The sequence below is a fragment of the Moschus berezovskii genome, chromosome 24 (genome assembly GCF_049115385.1).
Source record: "Moschus berezovskii isolate FMDL1 chromosome 24, NW_MosBer_1.0, whole genome shotgun sequence".
In the NCBI taxonomy this organism is placed as follows: Eukaryota; Metazoa; Chordata; class Mammalia; order Artiodactyla; family Moschidae; genus Moschus; species Moschus berezovskii.
In genome coordinates this window covers 55,511,356-55,535,328 of record NC_142483.1, presented here as the reverse complement: position 1 = coordinate 55,535,328, position 23,973 = coordinate 55,511,356, and the positions used below count along the sequence as shown (strand labels likewise).

General features: G+C 44.7%; 1 protein-coding gene across 2 annotated transcripts in view; it reads right to left on the bottom strand.

Annotated features, from left to right (window-relative positions):
* Nucleotides 1-10,010: 10,010 nt before the first annotated feature.
* Nucleotides 10,011-23,973, bottom strand: part of OSBPL10 (oxysterol binding protein like 10) — a 342,561-nt gene continuing 328,598 nt past the window's right edge. Inside the window, exons 11-12 of one of the 2 annotated variants that reach the window (XM_055414753.2) lie at nt 20,680-20,833; nt 10,011-18,516 (exon numbers count right to left, since the gene is read on the bottom strand). In XM_055414753.2, the coding sequence (XP_055270728.2) occupies nt 18,472-18,516; nt 20,680-20,833 (199 nt within the window). In that variant the 3' untranslated portion in view covers nt 10,011-18,471. The remainder of the gene's footprint in view (nt 18,517-20,679; nt 20,834-23,973) is intronic. The other variant, XM_055414752.2, reaches the window with a different exon arrangement.

Sequence of the window (23,973 nt, the reverse complement as noted above, 5' to 3'; positions counted from 1 at the left end):
CCATAAACAATAAAAAAAGACAACCCTCAGAATGGGAGAAAATAGCTGCAAATGAAGCAATGAATAAAGGATTCATCTCCAGAATATGTAAACAACTCAATCAAAAATGAGCAGAAGATCTAAATACACATTTCTCCAACAAAGACATACAGATGGCCAAGAGGCACATGAAAAGATGCTCAACATCACTATTACAAAAATGCAGACATGTCAAAAATGGCCATTATCCAAAAATCTACAACAATAAATGCTGGAGAGGCTGTGGAAAAAAGGGAACCCTTGCACTGTTCGTGGGAATGTAAACTGATACAGCCACTCTGGAGAACAGTCTGGAGGTTTTGTAAAATACTAAAAATAGAACTACCCCATGACACAGCGATCCCACTCCTGGGCATATACTTCAGTGTCCCCTCTCAAATAGGAGGGAAAAGAATAGAACTTCCTGCAACATTCTGATGTATCTAGGGCTACCTGAAGAAAAAAAAGTCTTTTCACCTTGTTAGAGAAAAGTGATATGGCTCAGATCTCAGACTGGGAAAGCTGCAGAAAGAGGCAGACACTGCTCTTAAAACTAGAACAAAACTGCTTTTTGTTTTTATAGAAACACAAAATACCCTGAACACCCAAAGAAAGCTTGAGAAAGAAAAACAGACCTGGAGGAAAAGATTCCCTGATTTCAACTGTATTACATAGCTACAGTTGTATAGTGTGGTACTGGCCCAAAAACAGAAATATAGATCATCAGAACAGGGTAGAAAGCCCAGAAATGACCCACACAACTGTGGTCGATCTATGATAAAGGAGGGAAGACTAGTGGGAGAAAGGCAGTCTCTTCAATAAATGGTGCTGGGAAAACTAGACGACTTATGTGTAAAACAAATTAGGACATTCTTCAACATTATACACAAAAATAAAAAATCTAAATGTAAGAACCTAATACTATAAAACAGGAAAACATGGGGAAGAACACTCACATCAATTATAACTATCTTTTTTCAAGTTGTCCTCTAGAGTAATGAAAATAAATAGGATTTAAGTAAACTCAAAAGCTTTTTCACAGTGAAGGAAACCATAAACAAAAGACCACAGAATGGGGGGAAAAATATTTGCAAATGACATGAACAGGGGATTAATCTAAAAAAATCTACAAACAGCTCATGCAGCTCAATATAAAAAACAAAACCCAGTCAAAAAAATGGGCAGAAGACCTAGACATTTCTCCAGGAGGCCCATGAAAACATACTCAAAATTACAGTGAGAGACCATTGAAAAGTCTACAACAATAAATGCTGGAGAGGGCATGGAGAAAAGGAAACTCTTCTACACTGTTGGAGGCAATGTAAATTGGTACAACCACTATGGAGAATGGTATGAAGTTCCTCAAAAAACTGAAAAGTTACCATATGATCCAGAAATCCTACTCCTGGGCATATATCCAGAGGAAACCATAATTCAACAGGACACATGCACCCCAGTGTTCACTGCAGTGCTGATTACAATAGCCAAGACATGGACGCAATCTAAAGGTCCAACAAATGAATGCATTTAAATGGGCATATATACACAATGGTATTACTCAACCATTAGAATCAAATAATGTCCTTTGCAGAAACATGGATGTGCCTGGAGATTATCATACTAAGTTAAGAGAAATACCATACGAAAGTATTTAAGTGGAATCTAAAAAAATTGACATAAACTTACAAAACAGACTCACAAACTTAAAAATTAGTTTATGGTTATGAAAGGGGGAAGGTGGGGTGGGGTAAAGGTGGAGTGGGGGGTTTGGGATTGGAATATACACACAATATATATAAAATAATCGACAAAGACCTACTGTACAGCACAGGGAATTCCACTAAATGTTCTGTAGCAATCTACATAGGAAAAGAATTTTAAAAGGAATGGTGTCTGTGTGTGTATAAAATCAAACCACTTCTCTGAATACCTAAAACACGTTGCTCCAGCTCTACTCCAGTATTTAAAAAACAACAACAGAATGGCCATAGTGAGACTACAGACATGGAGATGCCTGGGCAAGAAATTACGGGTAGAACAAGAGTATCTGAGGTCCTGAGAAGCTAAAGGGAAAGTGAAAAATTAAGACGTGTAAAAATAGTCACGTGTAAGGTGGACTCAATGGTACACAGCCCCAGACAGGACATGTGCTCAGAAAAACCCCTGAGAGAAATTTCCACCTCAGGCTGACCCCAAGGCTCAGACGCCTTACACATCAGTGAAGGTCTTCCTTGATGCACAGCAGTGAAAACACTGAGAGGTGGTTATTTTTTTCAAATGCCTAGTGTTCAACAAAATATCACAAGAGATACAAAGAAACAGAAAAAAACATGGCCTGTATAAAAGAGGAAGAGAATAACAGCAATCATCTTAAAGAAACTGGCATCAGATATACTAGACAAAGACTTAAAGCCAACTGTCTTAAATAAGCTCACAGAAATAAAACACAAGGAATTAAAGTAACTCAAGACAATACAGAGTATCAACTAACAAATTATCCTTTTAGAAAAAAATCAAATTCTGGAGCTGAAAAAGAGTAGAGTTTTAACAGGAAGAAAGAATCAATCATGGAGAGTCAATTGAGGTTATTAGGTCAGTTCATGTTCAGTTGCTCAATCATGTCCGACTCTGTGAACCCATGAACCGCAGCACGCAAGGCCTCCCTGTCCTTCACCAATTCGCAGAGTCCATCAAAACCGATGTCCATTGAGTCAGTGATGCCATCCAACCATCTCATCCTCTGTCGACCCTGTCTCCTCCTGCCTCAATCTTTCCAGGATCAGGGTCTTTTCCAGTGAGTCAGCTCTTTGCATCAGGTGGCCCAAGTATTAAAGAGTTTAAGCTTCAACATCAGTCCTTCCAATGAACACCCAGGACTGATCTTTAGAATGGACTGGTTGGATCTCCTTGCAGTCCAAGGGACTCTCAAGAGTCTTCTCCAGCACCACAGTTCAAAAGCATCAATTCTTCGGTGCTCAGCTTTCTTCACAGTCCAACTCTCACATCCATACATGACCACGGGAAAAACCATAGCCTTGACTAGACGGACCTTCATTGACAAAGTAATGTCTCTGCTTTTTAATATGCTGTCTCAGTTCAGTTCAGTCTCTCAGTCATGTCCAACTCTCTGCGACCCCCGGTCATAACTTTCCTTCCAAGGAGTAAGCGTCTTTAATTTCATGGCTGCAGTCACCATCTGCAGTGATTTGGGAGCCCAGAAAAATAAAGTCAGCCGCTGTTTCCCCATCTATTTGCCATGATGCCATCTTTCTGAATGCTGAACTTTAAGCCAACTTTTTCACTCTCCTCCTTCACTTTCATCAAGGGACTCTTTAGTTCTTCTCTTTCTGCCATAAGGGTGGTGTCATCTGCATATCTGAGGTTGTTGATATTTCTCCCGCCAGTCTTAATTCCAGCTTATGCTTCCTCCAGCCCAGCGTTCCTCCTGATGTACTCTGCATATAAGTTAAATCAGCAGGGTGACAATAGACAGCCTTAACGTACGCCTTTTCCCATTTGGAACCAGTCTTTGTTGTTCCATGTCATGTCCAGTTCTCACTGTTGCTTCCTGACCTGCATACAGGTTTCTCAAGAGGCAGGTCAAGTGGTCTGGTATTCCCATCTCCTTCAGAATTTTCCAGTTTATTGTGATCCACATAGTCAAAGGCTTTGGCATAGTAAAGCAAAAATAGATGTTTTTCTGGAACTCTTGCTTTTTGGATGATCCAGCAGATGTTGGCAATTTGATCTCTGGTTCCCCTGGCTTTTCTAAAACCAAACTGAACATCTGAAAGTTCACGGTTCATGTATTGCTGAAGCCTAGCCTAGAGAATTTTGAGCATGACTTCACTAGCGTGTGAGACAAGTACAACTGTGCCGTAGTCTGAGCATTCTTTGGCATTGCCTTTCTTTGGGATTGGAATGAAGACTGACCTTTTCCAGTCCTGTGGCCACTGCTGAGTTTTCCAAATTTGCTGGCATATTGCGTGCAGCACTTACACAGCATCATCTTTCAGGATTTGAAATAGCTCGACTGGAATTCCATCACCTCCACTAGCTTTGTTCATAGTGATGCTTCCTAAGGCCCACTTGACTTCAAATTCCAGGATGTCTGGCTCTAGGTGAGTGATCACACCATCATGATTATCTGGTTCATGAAGATCTTTTTTTGTACAGTTCTTCTGTGTATTCTTGCCACCTCTTCTTAATATCTTTTGCTTCTGTTAGGTCCATACCATTTCTGTCCTTTATTGAGCCCATTGTTGCATAAAATGTTCCCTTGGTATCTAATTTTCTTAAAGAGATCGCTGGTCTTTCCCATTCTGTTGTTTTCCTCTATTTCTTTGCATTGATCGCTGAGGATGGCTTTCTTATCTCTACGTGCTATTCTTTGGAACTCTATTCAAATGGGTATATCTTTCCTTTTCTCTTTTGCTTTTCACTTCTTTTCACAGCTATTTGTAAGGCCTCTTCAGACATTTTGCATTTCTTTTTCTTGGGGATGGTCTTGATTCCTGTCTCCTGTACAATGTCACGAACCTCCGTCCAGAGTTCATCAGGCACTCTATCTATCATATCTAGTCCTTTGAATCTATTTCTCACTTCCACTGTATAATCATAAGGGATTTTATTTAGGTCATACCTGAATGGTCTAGTGGTTTTCCCTACTTTCTTCAATTTAAGTCTGAATTTGGCAATAAGGAGTTCATGATCTGAACCACAGTCAGCTCCCAGTCTTGTTTCTGCTGACTGTATAGAGCTTCTCCATCTTTGGCTGCAAAGGATATAATCAATCTGATTTCAGGGTTGACCATCTGGTGATGTCCACGTACAGAGTCTTCTCTTGTGTTTTAAAAAAAAAAAGTGGAAAGAGCACACAGGGTACCATTAAATGGACCAATATTACATCATAGGAGTCCAAGAACGGAGAGGGGAAGGGGCCATAAGATGTGAAGAAATAATGGCAGAAAATTCCCAAATTTGAGAAAAGACGTGAATCTATAAATTTAAGAAACAATGAATGTCAAGTATGTTAAACCCAAAGGAACCCATACTGACCACAAACTGAATCCAAAGGACCACAAACTGAGACACATTAAACTACTGAAAGCCAAAAGCTAAAAAAATCTTGAAAGCAATAAAGGGTAATTTAAGTTGTCACATAAAAGCCATCCTCAAAAAGATTATCAGCAGGTTTCTCAAAAACTTTGAAGGCTATGATGCAGTAGGAATGTACATTTAAAATGCTGAAAGAAAAAAACTAAACCAAGAATCTATACCTTTCAAGATCTTTCCAGATGAACAAAAGCTAAGAGGTTTCATTACCACTCTACAAAGTCATTCTTTAAGTTGAAAGGCTTTTGACAGTAACTCAAAGCTATAAAAACTGTAAACACATGGAGAAATATGAAAATCAATTACTATAATTTTGAATATAACATTCTCCATGCTTTAAAAGGCAGGCACATAGAAATAAGCATAAACCTATGTTAATTGGTACACAATATTTAAAAATATGATTGTGACATCAACAAAAAGGGATGAAGCTGTAAAGGATTAATAAGAGTTTTATATGACTAAAATTGGTATTAATTGAAAATAGATTGTTAAAACTTTAGGATGGTATATGTAATCTAATAACCACAAGTGAAGTAATTATAGAATACAGACAAAATGACAGAGGGATCAATTTATCACCTCGAAAAAAAAAAAATCAACTAAACCCCAAGAAAGACAATAATGGAGAAAATGCAGGACAGTGATGCTGTAAGACGTCCAGAAAACAAACAAAATGGGAGAAGTACATCATCATCAGTAATTAGTTTAAATGTAAATAGATTAAATTCCTCAATCAGAAGACATAAATGGGCAGAATGGATTTTTTTTTTTTTTTTAATTTTTGGCTGTGCTAGGACTTCATTGCTGCATGAGGGTTTTCTCTGTGGTGAACAGGGGCTGTTCTTCGTTGCAGTGCAGGGGCTTCTTGGCAGAGCACAGGCCCTAGGCATGCAGGCTTCAGTAGTTGTGGTGTGTGGGTTTGGTAGTTGTATGGCAGGTGAAATCTTCCTGGACCAGGGATCAAAACCATGTCCCCTGCATTGGCAGGTGGATTCTTAACCACTGGATTACCAGGGGGAGTCCCAGAATGGATTTTATTTTTTTTTATTTTATATGCTTTAAAAAATTTTTTTTTAAATTTATTTTATTGGAGGCAAATTACCTTACATTAATATATTGGTTGATTTTGCCATACATTGACATGTATCCGCCCCGGGTGTACCTGTGCTCTCCCTCCCGAACCCCCCTCCCACCTCCCTCCTCCCCATATCCTCCCTCCATGTCATTCCCATGCACCAGCCCCAGGCATTCTGTATCATGCGCTGAACCTGGACTGGTCACTTATGATAATATACATGCTACAATGCCGTTCTCCCCAATCATCCCACCTTCACCCTCTCCCACAGAGTCCCAAAGACTGTTCTATATGCCTAAGTCTCTTCTGCAGTCTCGTATACAGGGTTCAGGTTTCCATCTTTCTAAATTCCATATATATGCGTTAGTATACTGTATTGATGTTTTTCTTTCTGGCTTACGTCACTGTATAATTGGCTCCAATTTCATCCACCTCATTAAAACTGATTCAAATGCATTCTTTTTGATGGCTGAAAAATACTCCATTGTGTATATGTACCAAAGCTTTCTTATCCATTCATCTGCAGATGGACATCTAGGTTGCTTCCATGTCCTGGCTATTATAAACAGTGCTGCAATGAACATTGGAGTACATGTGTCTCTCTCAATTCTGGTTTCCTCGGTGTGTATGCCCAGGAGTGCGATTGCTGGATCATATGGCAGTTCTATTTCCAGTTTTGTGAGGAATCTCCACACTGTTCTCCATAGTGGCTGTACTAGTTTGCATTCCCACCAGCAGTGTAAGAGGGTTCCCTTTTCTCCACACCCTCTCCAGCATTTATTGCATGTAGACTTTTGGATAGCAGCCATTCTGACTGGTGTGAAATGGTATCTCATTGTGGTTTTGATTTGCATTTCTCTGATGATGAGGGATGTTGAGCATTTTTTCATGTGTTTGTTAGCCATCTTTATGTCTTCTTTGGAGAAATGTCTGTTTAGTTCTTTGGCCCATTTTTTGATTGGGTCACTTAGTTTTCTGGAATTGAGCTGCAGGAGCTGCTTGTATATTTTGGAGATTAATCCTTTATCAGTTGCTTCATTTGCTATTATTTTCTCCCATTCTGCAGGCTGTCTTTTCACCTTGCTTAGAGTTTCTTTTGCTGTGCAGAAGCTTTTGATTTTAATTAGGTCCCATTTGTTTATTTTTGCTTTTATTTCCAATATTCTGGGAGGTGGGTCTTGGAGGATCCTGCTGTGATTTATGTCAGAGAGTGTTTTGCCTACGTTCTCCTCTAGGAGTTTTATAGTATCTGGTCTTACATTTAGCTCTCTAATCCATTTTGAGTTTATTTTGGTGTATGGTGTTAGGAAGAGTTCTAATTTCATTCTTTTACAAGTGGCTGACCAGTTTTCCCAGCACCACTTGTTAAAGAGACTGTCTTTTGTTCATTTTATATTCTTGCCTCCTTTGTCGAAGATAAGGTGTCCATAGGTACGTGGGTTTATCTCTGGGCTTTCTATTTTGTTCCATTGATCTATATTTCTGTCTTTATGCCAGTACCATACTGTCTTGATGACTGTGGCTTTGTAGTAGAGCCTGAAGTCTGGCAGGTTAATTCCTCCAGTTCCATTTTTCTTCTTCAAGATTGCTTTGGCTCTTCGAGGTTTTTTGTATTTCCATACAAATTGTGAGATTATTTGTTCTATCTAGTTCTGTGAAAAATATCGTTGGTAGCTTGATAGGGATTGCATTGAATGTATAAATTACTTTGGGTAGTATACTCATTTTCACAATATTTATTCTTCCAATCCACAAACACGGTATATTTCTCCATCTATTAGTGTCCTCTTTGATTACTTTCACTAGTTTTTTATAGTTTTCTATGTACAAGTCTTTTGTTTCCTTAGGTAGATGTATCCCTAAGTATTTAATTCTTTTTGTTGCAACAGTGAATGGAATAGTTTCCTTAATTTCTCTATTTTCTCATTGTTAGTGTATAGGAATGCAAGGGATTTCTGTGTGTTGATTTTATATCCTGCAACTTTACTGTATTCGTTGATTAGCTCTAGTAGTTTTCTGGTAGAGTCTTTAGGGTTTTCTGTGTAGAGGATCATGTCATCAGCGAACAGAGAAAGTTTTACTTCTTCTTTTCCAATTTGTATTCCTTTTATGTCTTTTTCTGCTCTGATTGCTGTAGCCAAAACTTCCAGAACTATGTTGAATAGTAGTGGTGAGAGTGGGCACCCTTGTCTTGTTCCTGACTTTAGGGGAAATGCTTTCAGTTTTTCACCATTGAGGATAATGTTTGCTGTGGGTTTGTCATATATAGCTTTTATTATGTTGAGATATGTCCCTTCTATTCCCACTTTCTGGAGAGTTTTTATCATAAATGGATGTTGTATTTTGTCAAAGGCTTTCTCTGTATCTATTGAGATAATCATACGATTTTTATTTTTCAGTTTGTTAATGTGGTGTATTACGTTGATTGATTTGCGGATATTGAAGAATCCTTGCATTCCTGGGATAAAGCCCACTTGGTCATGATGTATGATCTTCTTAATATGTTGTTGGATTCTGATTGCTAGAATTTTGTTAAGGATTTTTGCATCTATGTTCATCAGTGATATTGGCCTGTAGTTTTCTTTTTTTGTGGGATCTTTACCAGGTTTTGGGATTAGAGTGATAGTGGCCTCATAGAATGAGTTTGGAGTTTTCCTTCCTCAGCAATTTTCTGAAAGAGTTTGAGTAGAATAGGTGTTAGCTCTTCACTAAATTTTTGGTAGAATTCAGCTGTGAAGCCGTCTGGACCTGGGCTTTTGTTTGTTGGAAGCTTTCCGATTACTTCCTCTATTTCCGTGCTTGTGATGGGTCTGTTCAGATTTTCTATGTCTTCCTGGTTCAGTTTTGGCAAGGTGTACTTTTCTAGGAGTTTGTCCATTTCTTCCAAGTTATTCATTTTATTGCCATATAATTGCTGATAGTATTCTCTAATAATCCTTTGTATTTCTGTGTTGTCAGTTGTGATTTCTCCCTTTTCATTTCTAATTTTATTGATTTGGTTCTTCTCCCTTTCTTTCTTGATGAGTCTGGCTAGTGGTTTGTCAATTTTATTTACCTTCTCAAAGAACCAGCTTTTGGCTTTGTTGATTTTTGCTATGGTCTCTTTTGTTTCTTTTGTATTTATCTCTGCCCTAATTTTTATGATTTCTTTCCTTCTGCTAACCCTGGGGTTCTCCATTTCTTCCTTTTCTAGTTTCTTTAGATGTAGAGTTAGGTTATTTATTTGACTTTTTTCTTGTTTCTTGAGGTGTGCCTGTATTGCTATGAACTTGCCCCTTAGCACTGCTTTTGCAGTGTCCCAGAGGTTTTGGGTTGTTGTGTTTTCATTTTCATTCATTTCTATGCATATTTTAATTTCTCTTTTGATTTCTTCTATGATTTGTTCATTACTCAGCAGCGTGTTGTTCAGCCTCCATATGTTGGCATTTTTAATAGTTTTTCTCCCGTAATTGAGATCTAATCTTACTGCATTGTGGTCAGAAAAGATGCTTGGAATGATTTCAATTTTTTTGAATTTACCAAGGCTAGATTTATGACCCAGGATGTGATCTATCCTGGAAAAGGTACCGTGTGCACTTGAGAAAAAGGTGAAATTCATTGTTTTGGGGTGAAATGTCCTATAGATATCTATTAGGTCTAACTGGTCTATTGTATCATTTAAAGTTTGTGTTCCCTTGTTAATTTTCTGTTTAGTTGATCTATCCATAGATGTAAGTGGGGTATTAAAGTCTCCCACTATTATTGTGTTATTGTTAATTTCCCCTTTCATAATTGTTAGTAATTGTCTTACATATTGCGGTGCTCCTATGTTGGGTGCATAAATATTTATAATTGTTATATCTTCTTCTTGGATTGATCCTTTGATCATTATGTAGTTTCCTTGTCTCTTTTCACAGCCTTTGTTTTAAAATCAATTTTATCTGATATGAGTATTGCTACTCCTGCTTTCTTTTGGTCTCTATTTGTGTGGAATATCTTTTTCCAGCCCTTCACTTTCAGTCTGTTATGTGTCCCTCGATTTCAGGTGGGTCTCTTGTAGACAACATATATGGGGGTCTTGTTTTTGTTTCCATTCAGCCAGCCGTTGTCTTTTGGTTGGGGCATTCAACCCATTTACGTTTAAGGTGATTATTGATAAGTATGATCCCGTTGCCAGTTTCATTATTGTTTTGGGTTCAAGTTTATATACCCTTTCTGTGTTTCCAGTCTAGAGAAGATCCTTTAGTATTTGTTGGAGAGCTGGTTTGGTGATGCTGAATTCTCTCAGCTTTTGCTTGTCTGTAAAGCTTTTGATTTCTCCTTCATATTTGAATGAGATCCTTGCTGGGTATAGTAATCTGGGCTGTAGGTTATTTTCTTTCATCACTTTAAGTATGTCTTGCCATTGCCTCCTGGCCTGTAGAGTTTCTGCTGAAAGATCAGCTGTTATCCTTATGGGGATCCCCTTGTGTGTTATTTGTTGTTTTTCCCTTGCTGCTTTTAATACTTTGTCTTTGTGTTTGATCTTTGTTAATTTGATTAATATGTGCCTTGGGGTATTTCGCCTTGGGTTTATCCTGTTAGGGACTCTCTGTGTTTCTTGGACTTGGGTGATTATTTCCTTCCCCATTTTAGGGAAATTTTCAACTATTATCTCCTCGAGTATTCTCTCATGGTCTTTCTTTTTGTCTTCTTCTTCTGGGACTCCTATAATTCGAATGTTGGGGCGTTTAATATTGTCCCATATGTCTCTAATATTGTCCTCATTTTTTTAAATTCTTTTTTCTTTTTCCAACTCTGTTTCATTTATTTCTACAATTCTATCTTCTAGCTCACTTATCCTGTCTTCTGCCTCCGTTATTCTACTGTTTGTGCCCTCGAGAGTGTTTCTGATCTCATCTATTGTATTATTCATTGTATATTGACTCTTTTTTATTTCCTCTAATTCCTTATTGAACATTTCTTCCATCTTCTCCATCCTTTTCTCCAGTTTATTTATCTGTAACTCCATTTTGCTTTCCAGATTTTGAATCATTTTCATAATTAAAATTCAAAATTCTTTATCGGGTAGGTTCCCTATATCTTCCTCTTTTGTTTGTGTTGCTGGGCACTTATCCTGTTCCTTTACTTGTTGGGTATTTCTCTGCCTCTTCATCTTGCTTATATTGCTGTTTTCGGGTGGCCTTTCTGTCTTCTGACAATCTGTGGAGTTCTCTTTATTATGTAGTTACCTCATTGTGTGTGGGGTTGGATGGGTGACTTGTCAAGGTTCCCTGGTTAGGGAAGCTTGAGTAGATGTTCTGGTGGGTGGAGCTGGATTTCTTCTCTCTGGAGTGCAATGAAGTGTCCAGTAATGATTTTGAGATGTCTGTGGGTTTGGGGTGGCTTTGGGCAGCCTGTATATTGAAGCTCAGTGCTATTCTCCTGTGTTGCTGGATAGCTTGCGTAGTATGTCTTTCACTGAAACTTGTTGACTCTTGGGTGGTGCCTGGTTTCAGTGTATGTATGGAGGCCTTTGATGAGTACCTATTAATGTTCTCTGGAACCGGAGATCTCTGGTGTTCTCAGGATTTGGCCTTAAGCCTCTGCCTCTGGTTTTCAGTCTTATTCTTGCAGGAGGCTCAAGGCTTCTCCCTCTTCTGTTTTCTGGTCTCCTCAGTGTCTAATTCCCCCCGTCCTGACACCAGGATGTGGTGGTGGACACTTTTTTTTTATTTTCCCCCCCAGGCTCTCCTATTTAGTCCTGCTGTAGGGAGGGAGGAATTGCTAACAAATATCCCTGGCGTCTGTGGGGAGTGCTTGCGGTGTCTCGGCTACACTGGGAATGCTCCCGCTCGAGGCATGTGTGCTTTCCCTGTTTATGCTGCTTAGGCTTTAGTTTGCTCTGCTGCAAGCTGTCCACGGGTGGCGCTGGGTTGCATGCACTTCCCAGGTCTAAGCAGCTCAGGTTCAGGTCCTCGGGTACTCGACAAAGGCGCAGACTTGGCTGGGCCTGCGTTTTGTGCCTTCCCCTGTCCTAGCAGCTCAGGTGACCAGGCGTTTGGTGAGTGCAGTCACTGCGACTTATCGCCTTCCCTGTCCCTGCCGCTCGGTTTTCTCGGGGTACAACCGGTGTAGTTTCTCAGGCGGATATCAACCGACCCGAACCCAAGAAGTCCTGGCCAGCAAGGAAGCCTGCCTGCAGCTTAGCACGGGAAGCCTCTCTGGGGCCGCGGCTGCCCCCGCCCTGGCGCTGGCTCCCCTCTCCGCCCGCGTCGGCGGGGGCTGGGGGAAGGGCTGCCAGCTTGCTCCGCTCAGCGCCCAGTTCTGTGGGCGGGGCTGGTTTGGGGCTTTTTCACAGGCTTTTTCCAGCCCTCTCGCCCTTCAGCTGCAACCTCTGCTCTGGTATCCCAATTTCGAGCCCTCAGTCTGCCCTGGGGCGCCCAAGCCCGGTTCTCCCTCTAAGCGCTGCCGCCTGTTCTCCCTCCGAGCGCAGCCGCTGGCTCTCCCTCCAAGCGCCGGCGCCGGCTCTCCCTCCAAGCGCGGGCGCCGGCTCTCCCTCCAAGCGCGGGCGCCAGTTCTCCCTCTAAGCGCCGCCGGGTTCTCCCTCCAAGTGCACAGCCGTTCTCCCTCTAAGCGTGGGCGCCGGCTCTCCCTCTAATGCAGCCGCCAGTTCTCCCTCTAAGCACTGCTGCCGGCGCCTCCCTGCCCAGCCCTCGCCTGCTAGTGAGGGGCGCGGGCGTCTGCGCCGCTTCTCCGCTGAGAGTTTCCTCTGGGCACTTAGTCTGTGAGTTTTAATTATTTATGTCTTTTGTCTCCCAGTTATGCGGCCCTCTGAGGTTCCACTCGCCAGTGTTTCCAGGTGTTTGGAAACTTCTTTTTTTTTTTTTAAGCCTCCCTTCCCAAGAGGGAGCTCCGCCCCTCCCTCTTTTGTCTCTCTTTTTATCTATTTCCTACCTCCTTTCGAGGACTATGGGCTGCTTTTCTGAGTGCCTGATGTCCTCTGCCGGTATTCAGAAGTTTTTTTGTGGGATTTACTCAGCGTTCAAATGTTCTTTTGTTGATTTTGTTGGGGGGAAAGTGGCCGCCCTGTCCTATTCCTCCGCCATCTTCCCGTGCTCCCCCAGAATGGATTTTAAAACAGCGTTCAACTATATGCTCTCTGTAAGAGACTCACTTTAGCTCTAAGAAAACGTGTACACTCGAAGTAAAAGGATGAAGGAAATATTTCATGCAAACAGTAGCCAAGGCAAGGGTGGTTATACTGGTATCAGGCAAATTAAACTTTTAGGTCAAAAACTTACCAGACACAGGGACATTATATATTGAGAAAAGAATCAGTTCACTAAGAAGGTATAATTATTCTAGCCATACATCCACCAAACATCAAAGCTCCAAAAGGTACAAGGCAAACATTTATAGAATTGAGGGGGAAATATACAGCTGTAAAATAATAGATTTCAACACCCCATTATCGATAATGGATCAAAACAACCAAGACAGGATCATTAGGAAGAGACAAACATCACCATAGTCCAACTGGACTTACCATACACGTACTGATGGCCCCATCAAATAGTAGAATACACATTTTTCTCAAGTGTGTGTGGGACATCCCCTTGGATAAACTGAATGTCAGCCCACAAAACAAGTCAATAAATTTTAAGACTGAAATCAAAATATATTTTCCAATCACAGTGCAATTAAACTAGAAATCAATAGTGGGAGAAAATAGAGAAAGCCACAGGTATGTGTAAATTCAACAACATACTCAACCAATGGGTCAAGGATGAAATCACAAGAGAAATCAGAAGTTTATCTCAAGACTAATGAAAATAGAAACACATACCAAAACGTATGGGATGCTGCAAAAATGGTGTTAACAGGGAAATACATAGCTATAAATACTTGCATTTGTAGAGCTCTGAGATCAGTAAACTTTGAACCTTAAGAAACAAGCTAAATAAAACTAAACCCATAGCTAACAGAAGGAAATAGTAAAAGATTAGCATAGAAGTAAACAAATATTTCATGCAAAGGTGGGCACAATAAAGGACAGATATGGTGTGGACCTAACAGAAGCAGAAGATACTAAGAACAGGTGGCAAGAACACACAGAAGAACTGTACAAAAAACATCTTCATGACCCAGATAACCATGATGGTATGATCACTCACCTAGAGCAAGACATCCTGGAATGCGAGATCAAGTGGGCCTTAGGAAGTATCACTATGAACAAAGCTAGTGGAGGTGATGGAATTCCAGTTGAGCTATTTCAAATCCTGAAAGATGATGCTGTGAAAGTGCTGCACTCAATATGCCAGCAAATTTGGAAAACTCAGCAGTGGCCACAGGACTGGAAAAGGTCAGTCTTCATTCCAATCCCAAAGAAAGGCAATGCCAAAGAATGCTCAACCTACCACACAACTGCACTCATCTCACACGCTAGCAAAGTCATGCTTAAAATTCTCTAAGCCAGGGTTCAACAACATGTGAACCGTGAACTTCCAGATGTTCAAGCTGGATTTACAAAACCCAGAGGAACCAGAGATGAAATCGTTAACATCCGCTGGAGTGCTGAAAAAGCAAGAGAGTTCCAGAGAAACATCTGCTTTATTGACTGCCAAAGTCTTTGTGTGGATCACAATAAACTGAAAAATTCTGAAAGAGATGGGGATACCAGACCATCTGACCTGCCTCTTGAGAAACCTGTATGCAGGTCAGGAAGCAACAGTTAGAACTGAACATGGAACAACAGACTAGTTCCAAATCGGGAAAGGAGTACGTCAAGGCTGTCTATTGTCACCCTGCTGATTTAACTTATATGCAGAGTACATCATGAGAAACACTGGGCTGGATGAAGCACAAGCTGGAATCAAGATTACTGGGAGAATTATCAATAACCTCAGATATGCAGATGACACCACCCTTATGGCAGAAAGAGAACTAAAGAGCCTCTTGATGAAAGTGAAAGAGGAGAGTGAAAAAGTTGGCTTAAAACTCAACATTCAGAAAATTAAGATCATGGCATCTGGTCCCATCACTTCATGGCAAATAGATGGGCAAACAGTGGAAATAGTGATAGACTTTATTTTCTTGGGCTTCAAAAATCACTGCAGATGGTGATTGCAGCCATGACATTAAAAGATGCTTACTCCTTGGAAGGAAAGCTATGACCAACCTAGACAGCATATTAAAAAAGAGACATTACTTTGCCAACAAAGGGCCCTCTAGACAGAGCTATGGTTTTTTCCAGTAGTCAGGTATGGATGTGAGAGTTGGACTATAAAGAAAGCTGAGTGCTGAAGAACTGATGATGCATTTGAACTGTGGTGTTGGACAAGACTCTTGAGAGTCCCTTGGACTGCAAGAAGATCCAACCAGTCCATCCTAAAGGAGATCAGTCCTGAAAGTTCATTGGAAGGACTGACGCTGGAGCTGAAACTCCAATCCTTTGGCCACCTGATGCGAAGAGCTGACTCATTTGAAAAGACCCTGATGCTGGGAAAGACTGAAGGCAGGGGCAGAAGGGGATGACAGAGGGTGAGATGGTTGGATGGCATCACCGACTCGAGGAACATGAGTTTGAGCAAGCTCCAGGAGTTGATGACGGATAGGGAAGCCTGACTTGCTGCAGTCTATGGAGTCGGAAAGAGTCGGACATGACTGAGCGACTGAAATGAAACAAAATAGAGAAAGTCTCACTTCCAGATTTCAAACCTGGTACTGGCATAAAATCACAGACATATACCAATGGAACAGACTAGGGAGTCCAGGAATAAACCCTTCACAGATAATCAAATGATTTTTGATAAGACAACCATTTAATGGGGTAAAGAGTGTTTCCAACAAATGGTCCTAGGAAAACAGGATATCGATATGCAGGGTCATAAAATTGGACACTTACCTAACACCACATACAAAAGTTCACTTGAACTGGATCAAAAATGTAAAACATAAGAGTTAAAACTATGAAACTCTTAGAAGACAGCATAAGGGGAAAGCTCCATGAAAATAGATTTGGCAATAATTTCTTGGATATGATACCCAAAGCACAAGATGAGCCACCTGGGAGGCCCAGGAAAAAACTGGACTTTATCAAAGTTAAATGGTTTTGTACATCAAACAGTTATCAACAGAGTGAAAAGGCAACCCACAGAATGGGAGGAAATATTTGCAAATCATGTATATTAACAATATATAAACGTGCGCAATTAGAAACTGTGCAAAGGACTTTAACAGACGTTTCTCCAGAAGAGACACAAATGGTCCAGAAATACACGGGAAAAACCGTCAACATCACTGAAAATCATTAGGGAAATGCAAGTCAAACCCACAATGAGATAACTGTTCACACCCATTAGGATGATTGTTGTGAAAACAACACAATTCTGCAGAGGCACAAAGGTGGCTTTCCAGGTGTGGACAAACAGGTTTTTTTCCCCAGGCAGTGGGTACATGGGTGATTGTAATTATTCCTGCAACTGTAATGTTTTATGTAATTCTTTAGATGATGTTTCACAATATTTTAAAAGGAAAAATGAATTCCCCCCCACGACCCAAAGAAAAGTTATGGATGTCCATTTTTTACCTCCCACCCAGATGGTTTATGCTCTGGGTGTAAGATTGGAACATCTAAAAACACCACAGTGATGACTTTGCCGTCTCCTCATTAAAGATTTCCCTCTCAAAATACATCTATTCTGCTTTCCCTCTCAGAAACAAAATGATTCCACTTTCTTCTCCCAGATGTCTTAAAACAATGAACCAGAACAGTCTTACCTTATCGTTTTGCCTGGTAAGTCACTTCTCAAAACAATACCATTCCCTGGCTGTAAGTTAAATTTCCTTATGACCTTATCAGAAAATATCCATATATGATGTTTAATGTGTTTAAAACACTGCTTTGATGGAAATATAAATGAACATCAAATGAACACTAATCAATAAATGAACACATCAAATGAACACTAATCAATAAAATACAAGTTCATGCAGAGCCACCAATTCCAACAGAACTTTGGAATCACAGACACGCAGATAAGTATAGTATTTAATCGAAATATATTTGTCTAATGTCTACAAAGTGTGAACAATTGGTCTTAAGAAAGCAGACGAAAGGCACAGAATTAGTATTACTACAGAGAAGCATTCATGCTCTGGATTGTATAAATATTCTCAGAGTGGCACAGTAAAAAATAAATTAAGCATTGAGCAAAGATCAAATACTTCATTTTCTCCTTGCTTTATATTCTGGTCATGTCTTGACCTCATTTGTAAAGGCTGAAGACTGAAACTGAACTGAAACCATGGAACACTTAGGCAGGCTGTATGGATGTTTTAATCACAGTGGTTTCCTTGCAGAGTCTGGGTCAAACAAGAGAGGGAGATGCGCTTAAAAAAAAAAATTCACTGGGTATTCTTTTCTCTTTCCCCAAACGAAATTGAAGGCTGTGGTAGTGCATGTTTGTATGTGCATGCGTATATCTCACTTCTAAAGCCCTTTTTCCAAAAATAAAAGTAGTGAAGTCTCCACAGGACTTGTTTTCTACCATGAAAGCAGCAGCTTCTGAAAACCGTATGACTAGCGCTTTGAGCCTAAGAAACCATCAGAGAGCTTCAGCGGCAAGGACGTGGGAGGACCATCCCAAGGCAGCCTGGCTGTGGGCTCCCCCGGCGGGCGCTCCATCCGCGAAGGCTCCAGCCTACACCTTTAACAGCTTCCTACCTACTCCCCATCCCGCAGGAGATGCAGATGGTCTGTCTTGAGCATGGACAAACAAACAATGAAGCTAGGGGCAGAGTGGGAATCACAGCCATAACGTGAAGTGGCAGACACCTTCCGCCAGATGGACGGCAGTCCGGCCACGCCTGCTCACTTCGTCTGGACAGGACTCGTCGACGAGAATACTTAGTGAGTGCAAAACATGTTTTGGCAAAAGTGAAAACTACAAAACTTGAAACCTCATTGATAAAAAGGAGCTCATAATCACCCACGTCGCTGTTGGTAAGTGCGGTATTTCCGTGTTGCAGTGACACCCAGCGGACGCAGTGCGTGCGTGTGAACAGTGTGCGGGAAGCTCTGCACACAGACACGTGCACACGCACGCCCAAACGGCTCTTGAATAAGCTCGATCCCACGGCAGAGCCTGGGGGAGCGTCGTTCACGCAGAGTCTCTCTCAGGTGCTGTGTCCTGAGTGCTCTCGGGTGGTCTCAGGGAAGACCAGCAGAACCTTGATACGGTACCACTTTAATTCCTACAAAATCAGGGTTATTTCTGAAAGCTCTGCATCTCCACCCATCAGTGTGCCTTCCACAGGGGGTTGAAGTACACCCAGCCGTCACCCTGCAAGAGACAGGAGGACTCATCAATACGTGGAGACCTGTCGGCGAGGCGAGGGCAGAAGCAAAGGGGTCCTCCCCGCCCAGCCCCCAGGCTCCTGCAGAGTAGCACTGGCTCCCACCAACCTGTGCCCTGGCCTCGCTGCTCACGGTGCACAGCCCAGCCACGCTGCTGGTCTCTCCACCCTTCCTGGAGCGCGCGGGACCCGCGCACCTGCCACTCCAGGAAGAAGCCCCACGAAATGACCAAAACAACAAAGAGGAGGTGGACAGCCTGTCTGGTTTCCATCAGGAAGATTAATTGGAGAAAAAGCACCTTGAAATGGCAGGACAGGAGGAGAAAAGGAAGGTATTTGGATGAACAGACAGGGAAGAGAAAACACAAGGGCCTGAGGAGGAGGAACCCGCCCAAAGCAGTGACTCTACAGCCTGCTAAAGGCACATAGCAGGCGGCAGTCTCAAACATGCCACAGCCCCAGGAGACACCACCAGTCACACACGGCACCGGCCAGGAAAAGCCAAGGCTCCCAGTGGCATGGGGCCCGGCTCCAGCCTGGGGAGCGTCCTGCACGGCAACCAGGCTGGGGTGGTCTGTATCCCTTAGGTGTCCTCAAGCCTCCTGTTAGAGACCGACTGGCTCTTAGTACACCCCCTGGGGGAAAAGAACGGGACTTGCTGTCATTTTACTTCTTCACGTGCAGTGTTCCATGGAAGCCAAGCCAAGCAGTTGTTTCTGGGAAACGAGATCTAGCTCACGGTCGGATCCTGGGGGATCCCGTGATGGCTACTTTGATGTGTCGATGTGACCGGCCCCGAGTTAAGTTTGCTTCTGAGCCTGGGAGTAGGGCTGTTTCTGGAGGAGGGTGGCATGTGGGGTGCGGTAGACACCCTGACCCCATGCGGGGGCGGGGGTAACCCCGTCTGCCCAGCCGGAGTGGAACCGAAGGTGGAGGAGGTAAGGACCGGCCTTCTCTGTCTTGCCTCGCTCATCTGGACTTCTGCCCATCAGCTCCCCAGGTCTCAGGCCTTGGACTGAATAAACCACTGGCTTTCCTGCAGTTCCAGCTTGCAACCCACAGATCTCGTGGTATTGTAGCCTTCACAATCTCCTTATAAAGCTGCATGAACTCCTGTCTCCTGTTGACTCTGTGCTGTTTCTCTGGAGAACCCTTACTAATATAGAGTCACCTGCCCTGGGCAAGCCCTCCAGACAGGGACCTGCTCACAGTGTCCCCAAGCAGGCTTCCTGTCTAAAGAGCGGCCAACTGTGATGCTGACGCTCAGCCCACAGCCCTGGTTCCAGCCTCTGGGAGATGGGTCCCAGCCCAGCTCACAGTCACCCTGTCTCCCTGCAGCCTTCTGGCTACTTGGGGCCATCCTTCCACGGAGTGCAAGTCAGATGCCGCCAGCACCCAGACACGGAGAGTCTAGACAGACCGCCACTGGCTCTGTGTTTCAACTTGAAAAGATTCCTCGACACCAGCCGAGTATCTGATCTCTCATAGAAATTCTGATCTGTGGCTTCTCGTGAAGAACTGGGTAATGGCCCTGTGATGGCCTGGGGGTGAGCAGCATCCACCTCTTCAGAAACAGACTGGGGTCTGTCTGGTCCCCACCGGCCTGTTTCTCTCATTGATTGTCTCAGACTCCTGACCGCCTGCCTGAAAAACTGTGGCTCCTGCACTTCTGTTGTTTCCAATTACGTTCTCAGGATGCTGCCCAGCTGCGTCACAAACTGGGCACACGGCGCTTTGACCAGCAGGTTGGGGGGGGTGGTTTCCCCAAGATTCATGGTGACCTGGGACAACCCTCCCCCACCCCCTCACCGGTCTCTCCCTCCAAGTCTATTCCATTGGCCCCACGAGAGGCAAAGCTCTAAACAGGTGCTTGTCACAGGAAGGTTCCAGCCTCCCCAGGTGAGGAGATGGGCTGGGCAGGCCTTTCCCATTAACTCGCTAGAGAAGACAGAGCAGCAGGTCCGCGATCTCTGTTGAGAACTAGGGGTCCAGAGCCGCGGCCCCATGTGCGCCTCCCCACCGGCAGGGGCGCTCCTCTAATGGAAACCTGAGAGTGGCCGGCGCTCGGGGCCGCGGCCGCCGTGCCCAGTGCTCCCTGCCCTCCCCATGGCCGTGACGGGACAGCCCGCCCACCCCGCCAGACGGGTCACCTCCTGGATGAAGTACTTGGGCCTCCAGGGCGCGCGGAGGTTCTCCCGCTTCCGCTCCTCCGCCCGCTGCTTCTCCTCCAGCCGCCGCTTCTGCTCGGTGGCTGCCTCCATGTCCCCTAGGCGCAGGTACCGGGTCACCTCCCGCCAGAGGTTCCTGGGGGAACATGGGGGATGCAGTTAGCAGTCAGGCAGGGCCAGCGGCCCGAGGCTGCGGTCCTGGGCAAGGAGGGCCCGGAGCCCCACCCGCACCCAACTCTGAATCCCCTCTCCCCTCCGGGGCTCTGAGCGTCCGGGGACCAGTCTAGGGGTGACGGGAGGAATCCTGCTGCTCCTGCAGACAGAATCCACGCAGACCCTTCCACGTGGCGGGTACCCTGTTTATAAGCAGTTTACAGTAACTCATCACCCCAACACCCCAGTGACACAGACGTGATGTTAGGACCCCATCCTAAAGCAGAGAAAAGACGATCCACACCCAGGGCAGCCCGAAGTCAGCAAGTTGACGGATGTAAACAGCGACTGCTCCCACAGGGGAAGCCCACACTAGGAGTTACAGACACCGGAGGATCCACCACCTGCCCGTGTCTACAAACAAAGTTAGACCCATTCATTCATGCATTTACTGGAGAAGCCAGCAGCTTCCCTCCTCAAGAAACACCTGCCCGCTAGTCCCACTCTGTGCTGGAGCTGAGTTGGGGGGGACCCGCATTTAGGTGAAGGGTCACTTCCTCACTTTCTCTTATCAGGACCTGCCCAGGTTCCGCACAAAGGCAACAGCAGACTTCTCCACAGTGAGCACGCCCTCCCTGGCTTGGGGGATACGGATGCCTCTGCAGGAGGCTGAGCACAGGCGCCCTGTTAGCTCCGAGGCCAGGGAGTCAGCAGTGGAGCGGCCAATCTGTCCGAGACAGCAGCCTCCTGGAGAATCCGAGTCCAGGACGAGAGCTGGGCTCAGGCTGCACAGGCCAGACTGCCCGCCCCTGCCCCGGTCAGTGCCCACCCCACAAAGTGCCGGGGAGAGTGGCGTCCCGGCTCCCAGCGTACACAGGAGAAAGCTCTGGAGCGGGGCAGGAAGCCAGGTCCAAGCAGGCTCCCAGCCCTCGCTCTTTCTACCGAACCCTGAGGGCCTAGCGGGGAAGAGGTGGGCTCAGAGGAAATGGGGTGGGGACGCAGACAGGGCGGGCTGGTTGCTGCCTCAAGCTGGCTTTTCCACTGCCCCCACCGCAACGCACATCTCATGCAGAGGGTGCCCAGACATCTAGGGTGGGGGTGCTCCCAGGGCAGGACTTCCCCTGACAAGTCCCATCATTGGATAGTGGCTTCAAAACTAGAGGGCAGAGAGTTCCCAAGGTTGGAGATGGGGTGGTGAGCAAGGAGCGGCCCCACGTCAAGGGCTCACCATTCGTTCACAGGCTCCATCCAGAGCCCCTTGGAGGGGCAAGGCCAGGGCTCACTGGTGAAGGGGCTGAACTTCAGGCCAAAACTCAGGGCAGAAAAGCCTCCAGGGCTGGGAGGGTAGGAGCAGGTAGCGTGAAAAGCAACAAGGGAGCCCAGGGAGCCCTCGCGGAGAGCAGGGAGGTCCTGGCGGCCGGGGGTGGTCAGCAGCACCCCACAGAGCATTCAGGCCATGCTCAGGGCATCATGAGCACGCTGACGGGGGTGGCTGATGACAAGCAGCTTCTCTTCCCGCATTGGGGCAGGTGGGGGCCGGGTCCCTGTGGGGCCCAGGCCACCGGGCAGGCCTCCCTTGGCCTCCACAGGTGGGGCCGGGGTGGCGGGCATGTAAGCAGGCTCAGGTGCTCCGAACGGCAGGCGCCGCACCTCGGGGCCATTCCCACCACGGGAAACAAGGTGGGCGGCTGGGTTTGCCAACAGCCCAGCTCCAGGTGCCAGAGAGTCCACGTGTGTGAGACAAGAAGCATCAGCCCCCGCCCCTCTCCTGTTCCACACTCCACCCCCCATCCGCTGCTGCAGACAGGGGCCTGAGCTCCCTGCTCGAAGAGGCTTCCTAAGGACCAGCTAAGCCGCAGACGGCCTTGGAAGCTCAGCTCTCAGCAATCAGAGTTAGTGCTCAACAGCACGCCAGAAACAAGCGGGGCTGTGACAGGAACCGCAGGACTGCTGACGGGGAGGCGTCATCGGAGGCCACGTGGGTGGGGAACCTATCCTGTCACAGCTCACTGGACTGGGTTCACGCCCTCCCTTCCGACGCGGAGAAGGTTACACTCTCATCAATGAGCGCCAGGGGACAACTCCAAGCTCAAAGCCAGATTTCCAGGACACCGCAGCCCTTTTTCTAGCAAGCTCGGTGACAACGTATGGTTTACACACACTGGTATCCCTGGCTCATTTCCACATAATAAGCACTTTTCCAATTTGGCGGCAAACTTTTCTGGTCATGGCAAACCCTTTCACGGGATCATCTGTGATTTCATTTTAATCCCATGTCATCTTTCTGTAGAGCAGCATGCTTTTCGATGAGAGCAGAGCCCAGCAAACGTTCTCCTGTGGGGCCAGCGAGCCAGCACTTCAGGCTTTGCAGGCCACGCGGTCTCGGTCACCACTGGGTCACTAGTACTGTTGTAAGACGGTGGCCGCGAACAGACGAACGCGGCGGTGTTCGCACAAAATTTTACAAAAGTCATGTACAAGGTGTGATCTGGCCTGAAGGGCAAACTTGGCTGAACTCCTGGATTTAAAAATTTTAATGGCATATTTCCAGAAGATTCTGCTTCTGTACCTGCATAAGCATCACGTTAATTGGCTGCAGAATATTCATATGACAGAGTGGATTCTCCTTTATTCACTTAACCGTTCTCCAAATCACCGCACTCTTAGATGCTTTCTGTTTGTTGTTTAATTAAAAAAATACCCAAATTTCATTTTTAAAACCTTTTGTGAATTGAAGGAGTCTCCCTTAGATGAGATTCCCGGAAGTAGACTACAAGATAAAGAAGTCACGAATTTAAAGCTACTGGTCCCTGCAGGGAACTTGGCACCTTCCTGCCCAAGACACAGTGTCAATTTTATCACAGTTTTGCCAGCACAGAATTTTTTAAAATTATGTTGCTAATCTGGTAAGAAAACATAAGTATCTCATTGCTTAACTGCATGGGTTTTTGATTACTAGCATCTCTCTGTACTTAACTTAGTGATTAAGTAACAGACCAGGAGAGCGGACAAATTCTTGTAAGACAGGCAGTAAAGTCCGGGTGGACTGTCTTCACCTTCTGCCCCATGACTGCAGAACAATAAACTGAAAGTGCAACCGGTCTACTCCCGAGTGACACAGAG